Genomic DNA, 23049 nt, shown 5'->3' on the forward strand with positions numbered 1-23049 from the left:
GTGTGAGTGGGCACCCTGTTTTATTTAAAGAACAGGTACAGTATCTATCAAAGTCTGATCTTCACAACACGTTTGTGGAAGTGTATCATGGCATGAACAAAGGAGATTTCTGAGGACCTCAGAAAAAGCGTTGTTGATGCTCATCAGGCTGGAAAAGGTTACAAAACCATCTCTAAAGAGCTTGGACTCCACCAATCCACAGTCAGACAGATTGTGTGCAAATGGAGGAAATTCAAGACCATTGTTACCCTCCCCAGGAGTGGTCGACCAACAAAGATCACTCCAAGAGCAAGGTGTGTAATAGTCAGCGAGGTCACAAAGGTCCTCACGGTAACTTCTAAGCAACTGAAGGCCTGTCTTACATTAGCTAATGTTAATGTTCATGAGTCCACCATCAGGAGAACACTGAACAACAATGGTGTGCATGGCAGGGTTGCAAGGGAAAAGTCACGGCTCTCCAAAAAGAACATTGCTGCTCGTCTGCAGTTTGCTAAAGATCACGTGAACAAGCCAGAAGGCTTTTGGAAAAATGTTTTGTAGACAGATGAGATGAAAATAGAACTTTTTGGTTTAAATGAGAAGTGTTATGTTTGAAGAAAGGAAAACACTGCATTCCAGCAAAAGAACCTTATCCCATCTGTGAAACATGGTGGTGGTAGTATCATGGTTTGGGCCTGTTTTGCTGCATCTGGGCCAGGACAGCTTGCCATCATTGATGGAACAATGAATTCTGAATTATATCAGCGAATTCTCAAGGAAAATGTCAGGACATCTGTCCATGAACTGAATCTCAAGAGAAGGTGGGTCATGCAGCAAGACAACGACCCGAAGCACACAAGTCGTTCTACCAAAGAATGGTTAAAGAAGAATAAAGTTAATGTTTTGGAATGGCCAAGTCAAAGTCCTGACCTTAATCCAATCGAAATGTTGTGGAAGGACCTGAAACGAGCAGTTCATGTGAGGAAACCCACCAACATCCCAGAGTTGAAGCTGTTCTGTACGGAGGAATGGGCTAAAATTCCTCCAAGCCGGTGTGCAGGACTGATCAACGGTTACCGGAAACGTTTAGTTACAGTTATTGCTGTACAAGGGGGTCACACCAGATACTGAAAGCAGAGGTTCACATACTTTTGCCACTCACAGATATGTAATAATGGATCATTGTCCTCAATAAGTAAATGACCAAGTATAATATTTTTGTCTTAGTTATTTAACTGGGTTCTCTTTATCTACTTTTAGGACTTGTGTGAAAATCTGATGATGTTTTAGGTCATATTTATGCAGAAATATAGAAAATTCTAAAGGGTTCACAAGCTTTCAAGCACGTGTGTGTGTGTGTGTGTGTGTGTGTGTGTGTATATATATATATATATATATATATATATATATATATATATATATATATATATATATATATATAAAAATGCTTAAGTGTAAAATCTTGGTGTCATTTTCAAGTGAGACCTCAGATTTGATAAGCAAATAAATTCTGTAGTGAAAAATGCAACTTCTTTTAGGTAAGGAAAATTATTAAGATAAAACCATTCCTCTCCTTTCATGATCTAAAAAAAAAAAAAGTTATCCAGACTCTACTCCAGACTAAAGGATTAGACGCCATCCCACAGACCCATAGTTTTTGATTCAGTGTTGTAGGTAACTTCTTTATTTCCATGGTTTTGTTGTAATACATTATTTTCTCCAAGGATTTATTACAGTAGGACTGAAACTTGGATCATAAGCTTCCTTTAAAAAAACAACAACAAAAAAACTTCAAATTACATCCTATATTTTAAATTACTCCTTTATTTTAGACAAATGTTGCACATTCACTCACCCTTTTCACCACAAGTGCAACTTTAATAACTTTTTAGATAAAATGATCCATCATCTTCTAAATTGATTTCCACTAAACTCTTTTAAAAGACTCGTACAGTATTAGTTCAGTATTAGTTAGAGCTGGTATCTAGGGATGTGTGAACAAGTGCAATCTCAGATATCAGAATAATTAGGATGTATATCTTCAACAACAGAAGTTTTCAACAACTTTGGTGAGTGTTCTATGGTGCACAAATAATAATAATAATAATAATAATAATAATAATAATAATAATAATTTCAGTTTACAGTATATAGCGCCTTTCTCACACCGAAGGTTGTTTTACAAATTGGGGGGGACCAAGCCTTTGAGGATATATGTGTAACAAAGAAAAAGAAAAGAAAACCCAAAACCCTGGAACAGTCCCTGAAGTGTGGTTTATATATGTGTGCGTGTGTGTGTGTGTGTTATAAATGTTGCATTTCTGCAACATTCGTAAATCTGGTTGTCAATACCACACACTAACTTGATCTGGGTTTGGTTTGACTATCAGCTATTGAATGCATGGAGCTAAAAAGCTAAAAGGTCAGTAAAATGACCTTTAGATGATGCTCATGTAGCCTACGCCAAGTACCAACTCTGATCTCTCCAAAAATCTTTGTCACACAGACCTGTTGATGTGATTTAGGTCACAGCATGACCTAAATCATTAAAAATGGACAAAAACTTCCTGTGTAGCTTAATATTGTAGTGTTATGAAGTCTCAGTGTTGGAGGTTTGGATACTTACTTACTTTACACATTACTTTCTCAGAGCTTAATTTTCTAGTTTCAATTTTCTCTCCATTTCAGGTGGAGCATGGTTTTAAAGCAGTGCACATCCAAGGGGTGGAGTTCATGCACATGGGACAACAGTCTCTGGGTCACTACCCTGTACACTTCCACATGAACGGAGATGTGGACGAGAGAGGAGGCTATGACCCGCCCACCTATGTCAAGGACCTGTCCATCCATCACAGTTTCTCCCGCTGTGTCACCATACATGGTTCCAACGGCCTGCTGGTGAGTCACATGACTCTCTCTGTTCCTCTGTCTATTAACAGGACCAATAGTGAGACCATGAGTTGAACCCATGTCAAAGCATCAGAATCCGAACGATCAGATAATTATTTAAGATCAGGCAATTAGCATAAGTAAAACTATATTGTGGAGATTCTTGTGTTCATGGCCTCTGTACCCATCACTCCCTGTAAGGTTAAGTGGCCTCTGTATTCTCTCTGAAGGAGACACGGCCATATCAATTAGACATGTTTTTTCGTTCATTTCATTATACACAAATACAAAGTGCATGTAACAACAGGTGGAAAGGTTTCAGGTCTGTTTTGTTGTTCCAGTCCTACTGATCCAGAGAGGTTTGAAGAGTTCACTTAGTTCTGCATATGACTCCAGAATCTAAACACTAGGTTTGTTGGAAAAGCAGCACCGTGTGGCCTGACATTTTCTCCATTTACCGCACAATCACACTGCCATCTGTTGCCTCCCAGCTGCCTTCCTAACAAGTTTCACCACACACTCTTTGCACAACACTCACTTACAGCCCGTTATCCAGGTGCGTTATTTCAAAAACAGTTTTTTGTTATTTCCTCATTCACCTTCTTTATAGTGCGCTGTAGACAACAGTGGCTGAACTCCTCATTCTGAATAGAAGAGGTCTCTAATGATACTGTTGTAACCTGGCGCTCATAGTCGAACCTCACTGTGAAAGCCCCCACCAGGCAATAGCAGTCTGTGAATTAAAATGATCAGATATGAATGAATGTGCAGGTTCCTCTTCAGCTCAGCAGAAGGTGCATAATATTGAGGTAATGTGCTTAATTAAGAAGTGGTGATAAAGTTTCTGAAACTGTTGTCAGTTATGATGTTCATGATGTTCAAGGGTCCGGGATGGTAAACAAATCAACATTTAATCTGAATGCCAGTTATGGATGAGATACTGTAGGTATTCTTAATCAGCTGGCAACTCTGGAATATGTAATATGGTGCATATTTGGAGGATTTCACCATGACATTAACATGGATCCCTAGAAATAAGCATATCAGATGTTTACTGGACGTGCTGTGAAAATTGTTCATGCAGACGCTCATCTAAGTTTCCAAAACCGTCATTGCTTAACTCTTGAATATTTTGTATCGTGAATACCATCATTAAAAAGCGGATAATTTTGGCTTTCCAAAGAAATGTATCTCGTTAAGATCGGTTCAGTACTTTGGGAGTAACGGCAGGTTGAAGTTGGTAATAGAGTGCCCTCTCTGCTCGTGTGACGTTGGGAAACTGCCGGTGCTTTTTGAGTCACGGAAAAGTGTTCAGGCTCTCTCTCTTCTGATCGGTTTCTGACTGGATTACTAGTGAATATTAATCAGATAACTTTCATGGGGATGTTCTCTCGCTCTCTCTCACTGTTTCTGATGAAGTATTCAGCAAAATTTTCCATCTGCTCGTTTTGATGTTACGCTTCATGGGAGACTTTGAAGTGAGTTTTCAAAGCTTTACCTACTTATTTTTTTCAAATCAAACTGATTCATGTGAATAAATAACTATTTTAGAATATAAATGTAGTTGTTGTGGTGAAAAATATTGAGATCTTAGTGGTCGGAATGAGATTTAAAAAAACTGGAAGTCAGAAATGCAAGTATCGATTTGAATTAAATTAATTGGAATTGTTTATTGAATGTGGATCACACAGTTTTTTTTGAGGTTTGCCTTGAAAGCTGTGAATATTATCATTTATATTCTTTCATATAAACATGAGTAGGCTCTACTTTTGAGAAATACAAAGGCTTACAGAGCACAAAGGTATTATAAATATTCTTTTATTACTTTTTTTTATTGAGTGTACGGATATGACATTTTACCTAATTTGCATAATTTATACTAATTAAATACTGATTTACATAATCGGTTTTTACTCATTTTTCAAACTTTGTATCCCGTATACAACCATCTATGTACTTGCAAATTTCCATGTAAATATCTCGAAAAATAGAAAAGTTATTAAGAAAAAACATTTGATCTCATTTGTTAATGAGGCCCATTTTGGACCGTGTGATCCTAATGCACAATATTACGGCAGTTTTCTAAAAATTAAGCCGCTTTTTCAATCTTTGATTAGTAATATCTCAAGAACAGATAAACATATTTTAATTCTGAAAAAAGCATGTTGTTCTGTATTCAATTCTGAATTCAATGGGAGCAGTTTCAAGCAATTTAGGTTGAATTTAAATTTTTACCTGATATGCCTACTAGAAAGCTCACCATTCTCAAGTTTAATTTGATATTTGTATTACGTTGATGTATCAAATGCGTGGACATTAATGCATCCTTTGTCACCATACTGTACATTTAATGTACTGTACAACAAATTGCCTCTATTTGCATGTTCCAGTTTAGAGGACCATTGCTATGAGAGCACAAGTGCTCTAGTGGGACATCCTTAGACCTGATAATATAAATCACTTGGCTCGTGGTGGTAGATTCTTGGATGCTGCTGTATATTATGAGTCTCTCTAACACAAACCGTAAACACTGGTTCATCAGAAATTTCATTCATTCATTAATCTTTAATAACCACTTTATCCTGATCAGGCTTGCGGTACATCCGGAGCATATCCTGGTAACACCGGCAGGGACGGACTGGAACCAAAAAACGGCCCTGGACTTTCCCCCCAAATAGGCCCACTATACTATAGTATACTATACTATAGTGCTATAGTAAAGTGCTATAGTGGTATATTGTCTGTCATAACAAAACCCACACAGATGAACTATTTATGATTGTTTATTCAAGAACTCAAGAACACCTAATATTCAAGAAGGACTAAACATCACTTGCATCTCCTAAACAAAAATGAACATAGACATTGTCTTTTATACTGCTATTTTACAGTCACTTCTATGCTTGCATTTTAAAGAGAAATATGTTACAGACAGCGGCACGGTGGTGTAGTGGTTAGCGCTGTCGCCTCACAGCAAGAAGGTCCTGGGTTCGAGCCCCGGGGCCGGCGAGGGCCTTTCTGTGTGGAGTTTGCATGTTCTCCCCGTGTCCGCGTGGGTTTCCTCCGGGTGCTCCGGTTTCCCCCACAGTCCAAAGACATGCAGGTTAGGTTAACTGGTGACTCTAAATTGACCGTAGGTGTGAATGTGAGTGTGAATGGTTGTCTGTGTCTATGTGTCAGCCCTGTGATGACCTGGTGACTTGTCCAGGGTGTACCCCGCCTTTCGCCCGTAGTCAGCTGGGATAGGCTCCAGCTTGCCTGCGACCCTGTAGAAGGATAAAGCGGCTAGAGATAATGAGATGAGATATTACAGACAATACAGTGTGTGATTCTCCTCACAGTATGTAAGCCATTTACGGTTAGTACCATCTCTACAGCTGAACAATCTTTGTAGAGACAGGTTTTTGGGCTTTTGCTGGGGGTGGTAACTGAAAAACGGCTCCAGGCTGTAACTGTCTGAACTGGGGCGGCTGAAATATTGGGGCACTGATCCCTCATTCTGGCACTTTCCTGGACTCTCCCTGTCATCTTTTGAGCTGTCACTATCTTCAACCTGAATAAACAAACAATTGAAAAGATGAAGTTCGATGCTAATGCTATTGTTGATTATATCTAAACTATGCAATGGCATCTAGGAAAACCCTTCACACCCTTCGCACTGACATATGCTTGATTAACATTTGTTTAATAGTATTATTTGGAATGACAGCCTTTAAACCTGTACTTATACCTCAAAATTCTATTTTTAAAAACCAGCCAAAACTTTGGATAAACATAGCATTTGATACCTAGGCTACAGACAAGAAGAATAAAACAGATTTGGAGGTTTTTCCTAAATCCCAATGACATTATTAGCCTTTTAGGTCTATTCTGTGTAAGAATTAGCCTGCTTGACACATTTTATAGTTTTAATATTATGCTGATTTTTTTGGTAGGTAAGCCTGACAGATCTAAAATTAGACTATTAACAAATTGCACAATGCAATGCTGCTGTGATTAGTTATGATACCATTCAACCAATCATCCTTCAAACAACATTTGTAGCCTATTCCACAGACATTCCACCACGCACCACGAAAGAGAAGACAAAGATAAATAGTGCCAAAATGGAAAACACTTCTCCCCCTCAAACTTTTGGTTAACCCTTTGGTGACTGACCCCTTGAAAATGGTTCCTCCAGGAACGATGACGTTTCAGTTGTCAAGACAACGGAAAAACGAAAATACAAGAGCATTTTGTTTTGTGCACAAGAGCATTGTGACGTATCTTTCTGTTTTTGTATTTTAGTTTTTCCGTTGTCTTGACAACTGAAAAGTCATCGTTCCTGGAGGAACTATTTTCAAGGGGTCAGTCACCAATGATAGGCTAGAGCTTTGGTTCTCTTGAACGTAAAGAGCCTAATCTGCATGAATTATGCAGAGGTGAACATATGAAATCGCGGCCATTTGTGCTTGCCTATCTATTTATAATTGGCTTGCTTGGTAGTTACATGTTTGTTTTGACAGCAATAAACCACATATTTCTCATCATCACACTGCAAATCCAGTTAATAGAAGATTGGCCTACTATGAGAGGGGTCTATGAGTGGCCTTTACGTAACCTGTTTTATGCTATGGGTTTATGTCGTTGTCACTTACCAGTACCTCCTCCTCCGGTGAAATTCCCTCAGCTGCCTGCCCCTCATCATGACTATCATCATCAGCATGTGGTTGGTCAGGTTGGATGTCCACCTGGTTCTCAGTCTCGCTCGGTGATAACGTGACATGAACGTTACTGCTGCTTGCAGTTGCACTGCTGCCAAAAAGCTCTGTGAGCTTTCTACATTTTGAAGCATCTTCTTCAAGTGACTTCACTTTCTTTTGTTTTAACTTTTCCCATCCACCTTTTTCCTTACGTTTTCTGCTTGCCATCTTTCTGTTGACAGACACTAATGTTACTCTTCTTTGTTGGCTTTTAGGCCTATGGAATAATGATTGACAGATAAATTATTGTCTTAGCGCCACCTGTTGTTAGTTGATAGACTGAAAATTTTGGTTATTGAACAGGGCCGACGGCCGTAGACCGGACAGCCGTTCTGGACTTTTCCAGAATGCACAGATTGCCAGTCTGCCCCTGAACACCAGGGAATACACAAGTGGGAATACACCCTGGAAAGGACACAAGTCCATCATAGTGCACCATGTACACACATTCACACACTCATCCACACAGACAGTAACCCAAGCTGAGGATCGAACCTGGGCAATGCTACCTGTTAGACCATTATGCAGCCAGAAACACGTTTACAGCTACAAGTATGGAGCATGAGGGCTCGAACCTGCTTCCTCTGAGACAAGGTGCAGCTCTGCCAACATTTCTTTTTCAGGCTGCCTCCATATACATGACCTTACAGATGCCATGATTGTTATTCTCGCTCTAATCGACAGGGGAGAGAATATGCCATCTTTCCCACATAGAGAGCAATGCCAGGTACATTCTACTTGACTTCTGGCCACAGATGGCTGAAACATTATCAGATCATCAAATATCTTCTGATGATAGGCTGAACACTTTTCATCAGAGACCATTACTCACACTGACATCTTCATCTGTGTTACAGGTAAAAGATGTGGTGGGCTATGACGCTCTGGGCCACTGTTTCTTTACCGAGGATGGCCCAGAGGAGAGGAACACGTTCGAGCACTGTCTCGGCCTGTTGATCAAGGCCAGCACTCTACTTCCCTCTGACCGAGACAGCAGGATGTGCAGAGACATCACAGAAGGCACATACCCAGGCTACGTGGCCAAACCACGGCAGGACTGCAGGTAAGAGAGCTGCAAATATTGAAATAATAATAATAATAATAACTAGACCGGACAATTCCCCGGGGGAAATTGTGAGAGGATGCAGTGCGCGAAGCAATTCGCTCACGCATGTTCGCTGGCCGTGAATGTGTGGCCCGCAATGATGTTTCAATGCAATGATCGTGTGTGTGCACGAGACAGCAGCCATCATGAAGAAGACCTATTCAAGAGTATGACCAAAGCGACTACAGGCGGAAATTAGCATGTACTGCTATAACCTGGGACAGACATCTGTCCTTAACACAAGGATAATGTTTAATTTGTGCACTGTCCCTTTTAAAAATAAAATAAACTCTAAACTCTAAGAAGAGTGTTTGTAGTTTGTATGTACGAACAGAAGTGTTCCTAATAAAGTGGGCGGCTAAGGTGAGGCTAAGACACACAAGGGCTGGAGTTTTCTACTGTTTTTTTTATGAAGGACCAGGCCTCGAACAATGACAAATAACTCGACAACGGAAGCAGCTATTCACAAAATTCTTTCACACTGAGCGCTATAAGGGTCTCCTGAATAAAATTATGTTTTTTTTTGTTTGTACTCTTAAAAATAACGACAATAGAGCGATTTAAAAACGAGTGACTTTTCTCTCACGTTTACAATGGGTTTCAATGAAGCCTGTCAGCTGCACTGTCCTCAGTTTGACGCTTGTCATTCAAAAACCGTAAATCCTATCGTTTAGTTAGACACATTGTGTGAATCAGGACAAGTTTTCCTACTACTTTTGAGAAAATCATGTCTGTAGAGTGAAATTTGTGGCTGAAAACAGAGTTTAAGCGAGAAAGTTTGACCTTTTTTTTTAACCTCTCTCCACTCTGAGCTTAACGAGGTCCACTGGTGTGTAACGCAATAGACACCCATTCAAAAGCCGGATTTTCTCCCAGAACCCACATGGCGTTTGACCCGGGACTGATCCGAAAGTGTAGAACCTAGCAGAAAAGTTGAATGCCAGATCCACAGAGGAGAAGTTTTCCTACGTTTTAGAGTTTGAATCACGTCTCTAGGTGAAAGCATGCCAGAGCAGCGGATGTTTGAAAAACGTTGAAAAAGTGCTTTTTTTTCAATTAATTCCATAGAAATGAATGGGCTTTTTTTGTACGATTTTTTCGCAACTACGTCGCGAAAGAATCGTATTCTGTAGACAAAAGTAATAGCATAGCGAGTCCGATCGAGACGCACGTTTTGATACATTGTTTGTCTGTGTGCGACGTACGGTTATTGTGTTACTCGAAATCAAAATTTGTGTAGGAAGAGTAACAAATATAACACTAGACCGGACAATTCCCCGGGGGAAATTGTGAGAGGATGCAGTGCGCGAAGCAATTCGCTCACGCATGTTCGCTGGCCGTGAATGTGTGGCCCGCAATGATGTTTCAATGCAATGATCGTGTGTGTGCTCGAGACAGCAGCCATCATGAAGAAGACCTATTCAAGAGTATGACCAAAGCGACTACAGGCGGAAATTAGCATGTACTGCTATAACCTGGGACAGACATCTGTCCTTAACACAAGGATAATGTTTAATTTGTGCACTGTCCCTTTTAAAAATAAAATAAACTCTAAACTCTAAGAAGAGTGTTTGTAGTTTGTATGTACGAACAGAAGTGTTCCTAATAAAGTGGGCGGCTAAGGTGAGGCTAAGACACACAAGGGCTGGAGTTTTCTACTGTTTTTTTTATGAAGGACCAGGCCTCGAACAATGACAAATAACTCGACAACGGAAGCAGCTATTCACAAAATTCTTTCACACTGAGCGCTATAAGGGTCTCCTGAATAAAATGATGTATTTTTTTGTTTGTATTGTTAAAAATGAGGACGCTACAGGGAGTTAAAAACGAGTGACTTTTCAGCAACGTTTATACTGGGAGTCAATGAGGCCGCTCACCTGTGCTCTCCTCACTTTGAGGCTTGTCATTCAAAAACCGTAAATCCTATCGTTTAGGTAGACACATTGTGTGAATCAGGACAAGTTTTCCTACTACTTTTGAGAAAATCATGTCTGTAGAGTGAAATTTGTGGCTGAAAACAGAGTTTAAGCGAGAAAGTTTGACCTTTTTTTTTGAACCTCTCTCCACTCTGACCTTAACGAGGTCCACTGGTGTGTAACGCAATAGACACCCATTCAAAAGCCGGATTTTCTCCCAGAAACCACATGGCGTTTGACCCGGGACTGATCCGAAAGTGTAGAACCTAGCAGAAAAGTTGAATGCCAGATCCACAGAGGAGAAGTTTTCCAACGTTTTAGAGTTTGAATCACGTCTCTAGGTGAAAGCATGCCAGAGCAGCGGACGTTTGAAAAACGTTGAAAAAGTGCTTTTTTTTCAATTAATTCCATAGAAATGAATGGGGTTTTTTTGGACGATTTTTTCGCGACTATGTCGCGAAAAAATCGTATTCTATAGAGAAAAGTAATAGCATAGCGAGTCCGATCGAGCCGCACGTTTTGATACATTGTTTGTCTGTGTGCGACGTACGGTTATTGTGTTACTCGAAATCAAAATTTGTGTAGGAAGAGTAACAAATATAACACTAGACCGGACAATTCCCCGGGGGAAATTGTGAGAGGATGCAGTGCGCGAAGCAATTCGCTCACGCATGTTTGCTGGCCGTGAACGTGTGACCCGCAATGATGTTTCAATGCAATGATTGTGTGTGTGCTTGAGACAGCAGCCGTCATGAAGAAGAGCTATTCAAGAGCATGAACAAAGTGACTACAGGCGGAAATTAGCATGTACTGCTATAACCTGGGACAGACATCTGTCCTTACCACAAGGATAATGTTTAATTTGTGCACTGTCCCTTTTAAAAATGAAATAAACTCTAAACTCTAAGAAGAGTGTTTGTAGTTTGTATGTACGAACAGAAGTGTTCCTAATAAAGTGGGCAGCTAAGGTGAGGCTGACACACAAGGGCTGGAGTTTTCTACTGTTTTTTTTATGAAGGACCAGGCCTCGAACAATGACAAATAACTCGACAACGGAAGGAGCTATTCACAAAATTCTTTCACAGTGAGCGCTAGAAGGGTCTCCTGAATAAAATGATGTATTTTTTTGTTTGTATTGTTAAAAATGAGGACGCTACAGGGAGTTAAAAACGAGTGACTTTTCAGCAACGTTTATACTGGGAGTCAATGAGGCCGCTCACCTGTGCTCTCCTCACTTTGAGGCTTGTCATTCAAAAACCGTAAATCCTATCGTTTAGGTAGACACATTGTGTGAATCAGGACAAGTTTTCCTACTACTTTTGAGAAAATCATGTCTGTAGAGTGAAATTTGTGGCTGAAAACACGGTTTAATTGAGAAAGTTTGAGCTTTTATTTCAAACTGTCTGCACTCTAAGCTTAATGACCCTCACTGGTGTGTAACGCAATAGACACCCATTCAAAAGCCGGATTTTCTCCCAGAAACCACATGGCGTTTGAACCGGGCCTGATCTGAAAGTGTAAAACCTAGCAGAAAAGTTGAATGCCAGATCCACAGAGGAGAAGTTTTCCTACGTTTTAGAGTTTGAATCATGTCTTTAGGTGAAAGCATGCCAGAGCAGCGGATGTTTGAAAAACGTTGAAAAAGTGCTTTTTTTTCAATTAATTCCATAGAAATGAATGGGGTGTTTTTGGACGATTTTTTCGCGACTACGTCGCGAAAAAATCGTATTCTATAGAGAAAAGTAATAGCATAGCGAGTCCGATCGAGCCGCACGTTTTGATACATTGTTTGTCTGTGTGCGACGTACGGTTATTGTGTTACTCGAAATCAAAATTTGTGTAGGAAGAGTAACAAATATAACACTAGACCGGACAATTCCCCGGGGGAAATTGTGAGAGGATGCAGTGCGCGAAGCAATTCGGTCACGCATGTTCGCTGGCCGTGAATGTGTGACCCGCAATGATGTTTCAATGCAATGATTGTGTGTGTGCTCGAGACAGCAGCCATCATGAAGAAGAGCTATTCAAGAGCATGAACAAAGTGACTACAGGCGGAAATTAGCATGTACTGCTATAACCTGGGACAGACATCTGTCCTTACCACAAGGATAATGTTTAATTTGTGCACTGTCCCTTTTAAAAATAAAATAAACTCTAAACTCTAAGAAGAGTGTTTGTAGTTTGTATGTACGAACAGAAGTGTTCCTAATAAAGTGGGCGGCTAAGGTGAGGCTAAGACACACAAGGGCTGGAGTTTTCTACTGTTTTTTTATGAAGGACCAGGCCTCAAACAATGACAAATAACTCGACAACGGAAGCAGCTATTCACAAAATTCTTTCACAGTGAGCGCTTGAAGGGTCTCCTGAATAAAATGATGTATTTTTTTGTTTGTAGTTTTAAAAATAACGACACTAGAGCGATTTAAAAACGAGTGACTTTTCTATCCCGTTTATAATGCATGTCAATGAGCTAAAACACACAAGGTCTTGAATTTTGGGCTGTGTTTTACCACAGACCAGACCTCAAACAATGACAAATAACTCGACAACGGAAGCAGCTATTCACAAAATTCTTTCACAGTGAGCGCTAGAAGGGTCTCCTGAATAAAATTATGTATTTTTTTGTTTGTACTCTTAAAAATAACGACACTAGAGCGATTTAAAAACGAGTGACTTTTCTCTCACGTTTACAATGGGTTTCAATGAAGCCTGTCGGCTGCCCTGTCCTCAGTTTGACGCTTGTCATTCAAAAACCGTAAATCCTATCGTTTAGGTAGACACATTCTGTGAATCAGGACAAGTTTTCCTACTACTTTTGAGAAAATCATGTCTGTAGAGTGAAATTTGTGGCTGAAAACAGAGTTTAAGCGAGAAAGTTTGACCTTTTGTTTTAACCTCTCTCCACTCTGAGCATAACGAGGGCCACTGGTGTGTAACGCAATAGACACCCATTCAAAAGCCGGATTTTCTCCCAGAACTCACATCGTGTTTGAGCCGGGCCTGATCCGAAAGTGTAGAACCTTGCAGAAAAGTTGAATGCCAGATCCACAGAGGAGAAGTTTTCCTACGTTTTAGAGTTTGAATCACGTCTCTAGGTTAAAGCATGCCAGAGCAGCGGACGTTTGAAAAACGTTGAAAAAGTGCTTTTTTTCCAATTAATTCCATAGAAATGAATGGGTTTTTTTTGGGACAAGTGTGACTACTACTTTTGAGAAAATTATGTCTGTAGTGTGAAATTTGTGGCTGAAAACAGTTTAAGTTTGAAATTTTGAGCATGATGTGTGTGTTCTTGAGACAGCTTTTCCCTCTGCCCCGTCACTGGCCCCAATTGGCATGGTGATGGGCCTGAACAGGAGAGTTAAGAAACACACACAAGATTATGTCAGGTGTCTGCTGTAAATTGCTATGGACCAGGCCTCGAACAATGACAAATAACTCGACAACGGAAGCAGCTATTCACAAAATTCTTTCACAGTGAGCGCTAGAAGGGTCTCCTGAATAAAATGATGAATTTTTTTGTTTGTATTGTTAAAAATGAGGACGCTACAGGGAGTTAAAAACGAGTGACTTTTCAGCAACGTTTATACTGGGAGTCAATGAGGCCGCTCACCTGTGCTCTCCTCACTTTGAGGCTTGTCATTCAAAAACCGTAAATCCTATCGTTTAGGTAGACACATTGAGTGAATCAGGACAAGTTTTCCTACTACTTTTGAGAAAATCATGTCTGTAGAGTGAAATTTGTGGCTGAAAACACGGTTTAAAAATAAAATAAACTCTAAACTCTAAGAAGAGTGTTTGTAGTTTGTATGTACGAACAGAAGTGTTCCTAATAAAGTGGGCGGCTAAGGTGAGGCTGACACACAAGGGCTGGAGTTTTCTACTGTTTTTTTTATGAAGGACCAGGCCTCGAACAATGACAAATAACTCGACAACGGAAGCAGCTATTCACAAAATTCTTTCACAGTGAGCGCTAGAAGGGTCTCCTGAATAAAATGATGTATTTTTTTGTTTGTATTGTTAAAAATGAGGACGCTACAGGGAGTTAAAAACGAGTGACTTTTCAGCAACGTTTATACTGGGAGTCAATGAGGCCGCTCACCTGTGCTCTCCTCACTTTGAGGCTTGTCATTCAAAAACCGTAAATCCTATCGTTTAGGTAGACACATTGTGTGAATCAGGACAAGTTTTCCTACTACTTTTGAGAAAATCATGTCTGTAGAGTGAAATTTGTGGCTGAAAACACGGTTTAAAAAAAAATAAACTCTAAACTCTAAGAAGAGTGTTTGTAGTTTGTATGTACGAACAGAAGTGTTCCTAATAAAGTGGGCGGCTAAGGTGAGGCTGACACACAAGGGCTGGAGTTTTCTACTGTTTTTTTTATGAAGGACCAGGCCTCGAACAATGACAAATAACTCGACAACGGAAGCAGCTATTCACAAAATTCTTTCACAGTGAGCGCTAGAAGGGTCTCCTGAATAAAATGATGTATTTTTTTGTTTGTATTGTTAAAAATGAGGACGCTACAGGGAGTTAAAAACGAGTGACTTTTCAGCAACGTTTATACTGGGAGTCAATGAGGCCGCTCACCTGTGCTCTCCTCACTTTGAGGCTTGTCATTCGAAAACCGTAAATCCTATCGTTTAGGTAGACACATTGTGTGAATCAGGACAAGTTTTCCTACTACTTTTGAGAAAATCATGTCTGTAGAGTGAAATTTGTGGCTGAAAACACGGTTTAAGCGAGAAAGTTTGAGCTTTTTTTTGAAGCCGCCTACACTCTAAGATTAACGACCATCACTGGTGTGTAACGCAATAGACACCCATTCAAAAGCCGGATTTTCTCCCAGAACTCACATCGTGTTTGAGCCGGGCCTGATCCGAAAGTGTAGAACCTTGCAGAAAAGTTGAATGCCAGATCCACAGAGGAGAAGTTTTCCTACGTTTTAGAGTTTGAATCACGTCTCTAGGTTAAAGCATGCCAGAGCAGCGGACGTTTGAAAAACGTTGAAAAAGTGCTTTTTTTCCAATTAATTCCATAGAAATGAATGGGTTTTTTTTGGGACAAGTGTGACTACTACTTTTGAGAAAATTATGTCTGTAGTGTGAAATTTGTGGCTGAAAACAGTTTAAGTTTGAAATTTTCAGCATGAAGTGTGTGTTCTTGAGACAGCTTTTCCCTCTGCCCCGTCACTGGCCCCAATTGGCATGGTGATGGGCCTGAACAGGAGAGTTAAGAAACACACACAAGATTATGTCAGGTGTCTGCTGTAAATTGCTATGGACCAGGCCTCGAACAATGACAAATAACTCGACAACGGAAGCAGCTATTCACAAAATTCTTTCACAGTGAGCGCTAGAAGGGTCTCCTGAATAAAATGATGTATTTTTTTGTTTGTATTGTTAAAAATGAGGACGCTACAGGGAGTTAAAAACGAGTGACTTTTCAGCAACGTTTATACTGGGAGTCAATGAGGCCGCTCACATGTACTGCTATAACCTGGGACAGACATCTGTCCTTAACACAAGGATAATGTTGAATTTGTGCACTGTCCCTTTTAAAAATAAAATAAACTCTAAACTCTAAGAAGAGTGTTTGTAGTTTGTATGTACGAACAGAAGTGTTCCTAATAAAGTGGGCGGCTAAGGTGAGGCTGACACACAAGGGCTGGAGTTTTCTACTGTTTTTTTTATGAAGGACCAGGCCTCGAACAATGACAAATAACTCGACAACGGAAGCAGCTATTCACAAAATTGTTTCACAGTGAGCGCTAGAAGGGTCTCCTGAATAAAATTATGTATTTTTTTGTTTGTACTCTTAAAAATAACGACACTAGAGCGATTTAAAAACGAGTGACTTTTCTCTCAAGTTTACAATGGGTTTCAATGAAGCCTGTCAGCTGCCCTGTCCTCAGTTTGACGCTTGTCATTCAAAAACCGTAAATCCTATCGTTTAGGTAGACACATTGTGTGAATCAGGACAAGTTTTCCTACTACTTTTGAGAAAATCATGTCTGTAGAGTGAAATTTGTGGATGAAAACACAGTTTAAGCGAGAAAGTTTGACCTTTTTTTTGAACCTCTCTCCACTCTGACCTTAACGAGGTCCACTGGTGTGTAACGCAATAGACACCCATTCAAAAGCCGGATTTTTTCCCAGAAACCACATGGCGTTTGACCCGGGACTGATCCGAAAGTGTAGAACCTAGCAGAAAAGTTGAATGCCAGATCCACAGAGGAGAAGTTTTCCTACGTTTTAGAGTTTGAATCATGCCTCTAGGTGAAAGCATGCCAGAGCAGCGGATGTTTGAAAAACGTTGGAAAAGTGCTTTTTTTTCAATTAATTCCATCGAAATGAATGGGGTTTTTTGAGACGATTTTTTCGCGACTACGTCGCGAAAAAATCGTATTCTGTAGAGAAAAGTAATAGCATAGCGAGTCCAATCAAGCCGCACGTTTTGATATATTGTTTGTCTGTGTGCGACGTACGGTTGTGTGACCTGCTATGAAGCTACAATGCCATGATTCATGTGTGTGCTTGAGACAGCCGGCCCCTCCCCTCTGTGCTCGCTTACTGAAGCCAGTCGGCATGGTAAAGGGCCTGAGCAGGTTAAAAAACACACACAAGAGTTTGTCAGGTGTCTGCTGAATTTTGCTAAGGGACAGGCCTCGAACAATGACAAATAACTCGACAACGGAAGCAGCTATTCACAAAATTCTTTCACAGTGAGCGCTAGAAGGGTTTCCTGAATAAAATGATGTATTTTTTTGTTTGTATTGTTAAAAATGAGGACGCTACAGGGAGTTAAAAACGAGTGACTTTTCAGCAACGTTTATACTGGGAGTCAATGAGGCCGCTCACCTGTGCTCTCCTCACTTTGAGGCTTGTCATTCAAAAACCGTAAATCCTATCGTTTAGGTAGACACATTGTGTGAATCAGGACAAGTTTTCCTACTACTTTTGAGAAAATCATGTCTGTAGAGTGAAATTTGTGGCTGAAAACAGAGTTTAAGCGAGAAAGTTTGACCTTTTTTTTCAAACTGTCTACACTCTAAGATAATGACCTTCACTGGTGTGTAACGCAATAGACACCCATTCAAAAGCCGGATTTTCTCCCAGAAACCACATGGCGGTTGAGCCGGGACTGATCCGAAAGTGTAGAACCTAGCAGAAAAGTTTAATGCCAGATCCACAGAGGAGAAGTTTTCCTACGTTTTAGAGTTTGAATCACGTCTCTAGGTGAAAGCATGCCAGAGCAGCGGATGTTTGAAAAACGTTGAAAAAGTGCTTTTTTTTCAATTAATTCCATAGAAATGAATGGGGTTTTTTTGGGCGATTTTTTCGCGACTACGTCGCGAAAAAATCGCAATCTATAGAGAAAAGTAATAGCATAGCGAGTCCGATCGAGCCGCACGTTTTGATATATTGTTTGTCTGTGTGCGACGTACGGTTATTGAGTTATTCGAAATCAAAATTTGCGTAGGAATAATAAAAATAAAAATAAAAATAATAATAATAAAAAGAAACACGTAGAAGAACAATAGTTGCAGTGCTTTGCACTGCAACCTATGGGCTCCCCTAGGGGAGCCCATAGGTTGCTGTGCTGCAGCACTGCATCCTAACTAGACCGGACAATTCCCCGGGGGAAATTGTGAGAGGATGCAGTGCGCGAAGCAATTCGCTCACGCATGTTCGCTGGCCGTGAACGTGTGACCCGGAATGATGTTTCACTGCAATGATTGTGTGTGTGCTCGAGACAGCAGCCGTCATGAAGAAGAGCTATTCAACAGTATAAACAAAGTGACTACAGGCAGAAATTAGCATGTACTGCTTTAACCTGGGACAGACATCTGTCCTTACCACAAGGATAATGTTTAATTTGTGCACTGTCCCTTTTAAAAATAAAATAAACTCTAAGAAGAGTGTTTGTAGTTTGTATGTACGAACAGAAGTGTTCCTAATAAAGTGGGCGGCTAAGGTGAGGCCTGTCGGCTGCCCTCCTCTCAGTTTCTCAGAGCAGCGGATGTTTGAAAAAGTGCTTTTTTTTTCCAATTAATTCCATAGAAATGAATGGGTTTTTTTTGGGACAAGTGTGACTACTACTTTTGAGAAAATTATGTCTGTGGTGTGAAATTTGTGGCTGAAAACAGTTTAAGTTTGAAATTTTGAGCATGATTTGTGTTTGTGCTTGAGACAGCTTTTCCCTCTGCCCCGTCACTGGCCCCAATTGGCATGGTGACGGGCCTGAACAGGAGAGTTAAGAAACACACACAAGATTATGTCAGGTGTCTACTGTGTTTTGCAAAGAGTAGGCCTCGAACAATCACAAATAACTCGACAACGAAAGCAGCTATTCACAAAATTCTTTCACAGTGAGCGCTAGAAGGGTCTCCTGAATAGACTGATGTAATTTTTTTGTCTGTATTGTTAAAAATGAGGACGCTACAGGGAGTTAAAAATGAGTGACTTTTCAGCAACGTTTATAATGGGAGTCAATGAGGCCGCTCACCTGTGCTCTCCTCACTTTGAGGCTTGTCATTCAAAAACCGTAAATCCTATCGTTTAGGTAGACACATTGTGTGAATCAGGACAAGTTTTCCTACTACTTTTGAGAAAATCATGTCTGTAGAGTGAAATTTGTGGCTGAAAACAGAGTTTAAGCGAGAAAGTTTGACCTTTTGTTTTAACCTCTCTCCACTCTGAGCATAACGAGGTCCACTGGTGTGTAACGCAATAGACACCCATTCAAAAGCCGGATTTTCTCCCAGAACTCACATCGTGTTTGAGCCGGGCCTGATCCGAAAGTGTAGAACCTTGCAGAAAAGTTGAATGCCAGATCCACAGAGGAGAAGTTTTCCTACGTTTTAGAGTTTGAATCACGTCTCTAGGTTAAAGCATGCCAGAGCAGCGGATGTTTGAAAAACGTTGAAAAAGTGCTTTTTTTCAAATTAATTCCATAGAAATGAATGGGGTTTTTTTGGACGATTTTTTCGCGACTACGTCGCGAAAAAATCGTAAACTGTAGAGAAAAGTAATAGCATAGCGAGTCCGATCGAGCCGCACGTTTTGATATATTGTTTGTCTGTGTGCGACGTACGGTTATTGAGTTAATCGAAATCGAAATTTGCGTAGGGAGAGTAACAAATATAACACTAGACCGGACAATTCCCCGGGGGAAATTGTGAGAGGATGCAGTGCGCGAAGCAATTCGCTCACGCATGTTCGCTGGCCGTGAATGTGTGACCCGCAATGATGTTTCAATGCAATGATCGTGTGTGTGCTCGAGACAGCAGCCATCATGAAGAAGACCTATTCAAGAGTATGACCAAAGTGACTACAGGCGGAAATTAGCATGTACTGCTATAACCTGGGACAGACATCTGTCCTTAACACAAGGATAATGTTTAATTTGTGCACTGTCCCATTTAAAAATAAAATAAACTCTAAACTCTAAGAAGAGTGTTTGTAGTTTGTATGTACGAACAGAAGTGTTCCTAATAAAGTGGGCGGCTAAGGTGAGGCTGACACACAAGGGCTGGAGTTTTCTGCTGTTTTTTTTATGAAGGACCAGGCCTCGAACAATGACAAATAACTCGACAACGGAAGCAGCTATTCACAAAATTCTTTCACAGTGAGCGCTAGAAGGGTCTCCTGAATAAAATGATGTATTTTTTTGTTTGTATTGTTAAAAATGAGGACGCTACAGGGAGTTAAAAACGAGTGACTTTTCAGCAACGTTTATACTGGGAGTCAATGAGGCCGCTCACCTGTGCTCTCCTCACTTTGAGGCTTGTCATTCAAAAACCGTAAATCCTATCGTTTAGGTAGACACATTGTGTGAATCAGGACAAGTTTTCCTACTACTTTTGAGAAAATCATGTCTGTAGAGTGAAATTTGTGGCTGAAAACAGAGTTTAAGCCAGAAAGTTTGACCTTTTTTTTGAACCTCTCTCCACTCTGAGCTAAACGAGGTCCACTGGTGTGTAACGCAATAGACACCCATTCAAAAGCCGGATTTTCTCCCAGAAACCACATGGCGTTTGACCCGGGACTGATCCGAAAGTGTAGAACCTAGCAGAAAAGTTGAATGCCAGATCCACAGAGGAGAAGTTTTCCTACAATTTAGAGTTTGAATCACGTCTCTAGGTGAAAGCATGCCAGAGCAGCGGACGTTTGAAAAACGTTGAAAAAGTGCTTTTTTTCAATTAATTCCATAGAAATGAATGGGGTTTTTTTGGACGATTTTTTCGCGACTACGTCGCGAAAAAATCGTTTTCTGTAGAGAAAAGTAATAGCATAACGAGTCCGATCGAGCCGCACGTTTTGATACATTGTTTGTCTGTGTGGGAAGTACGGTTATTGTGTTACTCGAAATCAAAATTTGTGTTGGAAGAGTAACAAATATAACACTAGACCGGACAATTCCCCGGGGGAAATTGTGAGAGGATGCAGTGCGCGAAGCAATTCGCTCACGCATGTTTGCTGGCCGTGAACGTGTGACCCGCAATGATGTTTCAATGCAATGATCGTGTGTGTGCTCGAGACAGCAGCCATCATGAAGAAGAGCTGTTCAAGAGCATGACCAAATTGACTACAGGCGGAAATTAGCATGTACTGCTATAACCTGGGACAGACATCTGTCCTTAACACAAGGATAATGTTTAATTTGTGCACTGTCCCTTTTAAAAATAAAATAAACTCTAAACTCTAAGAAGAGTGTTTGTAGTTTGTATGTACGAACAGAAGTGTTCCTAATAAAGTGGGCGGCTAAGGTGAGGCTGACACACAAGGGCTGGAGTTTTCTACTGTTTTTTTTATGAAGGACCAGGCCTCGAACAATGACAAATAACTCGACAACGGAAGCAGCTATTCACAAAATTCTTTCACAGTGAGCGCTAGAAGGGTCTCCTGAATAAAGTGATGTATTTTTTTGTTTGTATTGTTAAAAATGAGGACGCTACAGGGAGTTAAAAACGAGTGACTTTTCAGCAACGTTTATACTGGGAGTCAATGAGGCCGCTCACCTGTGCTCTCCTCACTTTGAGGCTTGTCATTCAAAAACCGTAAATCCTATCGTTTAGGTAGACACATTGTGTGAATCAGGACAAGTTTTCCTACTACTTTTGAGAAAATCATGTCTGTAGAGTGAAATTTGTGGCTGAAAACAGAGTTTAAGCGAGAAAGTTTGACCTTTTTTTTGAACCTCTCTCCACTCTGACCTTAACGAGGTCCACTGGTGTGTAACGCAATAGACACCCATTCAAAAGCCGGATTTTCTCCCAGAAACCACATGGCGTTTGACCCGGGACTGATCCGAAAGTGTAGAACCTAGCAGAAAAGTTGAATGCCAGATCCACAGAGGAGAAGTTTTCCTACGTTTTAGAGTTTGAATCACGTCTCTAGGTGAAAGCATGCCAGAGCAGCGGATGTTTGAAAAACGTTGAAAAAGTGCTTTTTTTCAAATTAATTCCATAGAAATGAATGGGGTTTTTTTGGACGATTTTTTCGCGACTACGTCGCGAAAAAATCGTTTTCTATAGAGAAAAGTAATAGCATAGCGAGTCCGATCGAGCCGCACGTTTTGATATATTGTTTGTCTGTGTGCGACGTACGGTTATTGAGTTAATCGAAATCGAAATTTGCGTAGGAAGAGTAACAAATATAACACTAGACAATTCCCCTGCGGGAAATCGCGAGAGTGATGCAGTGCGTGTAGCCAGGCCTCGATGTGAAAGCACCACCCAAGAGGCAGCTAGTTTGCCAAGAAGTCCATAGAAATGAATGGGAAATTTACCTGAGACTTTGAGCCGTTGGTGGCGCTAGAGAGTTTGAGTGAGTAACGTTCAAAGCAGCAGGACACCGAGTCCGACCGAGCTGCACGTTTTGATATATCGCTTGCCCGTGTGCGATGTACGGTTAATGAGATATTCGCAATCCATAGTTTGCCAAGAAGTCCATAGAAATTAATGGGAAATGTACTGTAGCTGAGACTTTGAGCCGTTGGTGGTTCTAGAGAGTTAAAGAGAATACCATACAAAGCAATAGGACACCGAGTCCGATCGAGCCGCACGTATTGATATACAGCTTGCCCGTGTGCGAGGTACGGTTAATGAGTTATTCGCAATCAAAAATTTGCACGGAAGATGAATAAGAATAAATTCAAAATGGCGGGAAAAGTAGGCGGGCGGAAAATGACGTCATAGGGTGCGTTGGATTCGTCTGGACCCAAGGATTCCAAAGACACCAAGTTTTCGAAAATCGGACCAATGGTTGAAAAGTTACAAGAAGAAATGTGACTGAGACTTGAGCCGTTGGTGGCGCTAGAGGGTTTGACTGAATATCGGGAAAAGTAATAGCACGCCGAGTCCGACCTAGCCGCACGTTTTGATATATGGCCTGCCTGTGTCCGATGAACGGTTAGT

General features: G+C 40.7%; 1 protein-coding gene across 2 annotated transcripts in view; it reads left to right on the forward strand.

The window, feature by feature from the left end:
• cemip (cell migration inducing hyaluronidase 1) overlaps positions 1-23049 on the forward strand; it is a 365428-nt gene that overhangs the window by 219496 nt on the left and 122883 nt on the right. For both annotated transcript variants that reach the window (XM_060941115.1, XM_060941116.1), the window contains exons 13-14: positions 2668-2877; positions 8468-8673. In XM_060941115.1, the coding sequence (XP_060797098.1) occupies positions 2668-2877; positions 8468-8673 (416 nt within the window). The remainder of the gene's footprint in view (positions 1-2667; positions 2878-8467; positions 8674-23049) is intronic.

The sequence above is a fragment of the Neoarius graeffei genome, chromosome 15, assembly GCF_027579695.1.
Source record: "Neoarius graeffei isolate fNeoGra1 chromosome 15, fNeoGra1.pri, whole genome shotgun sequence".
In the NCBI taxonomy this organism is placed as follows: Eukaryota; Metazoa; Chordata; class Actinopteri; order Siluriformes; family Ariidae; genus Neoarius; species Neoarius graeffei.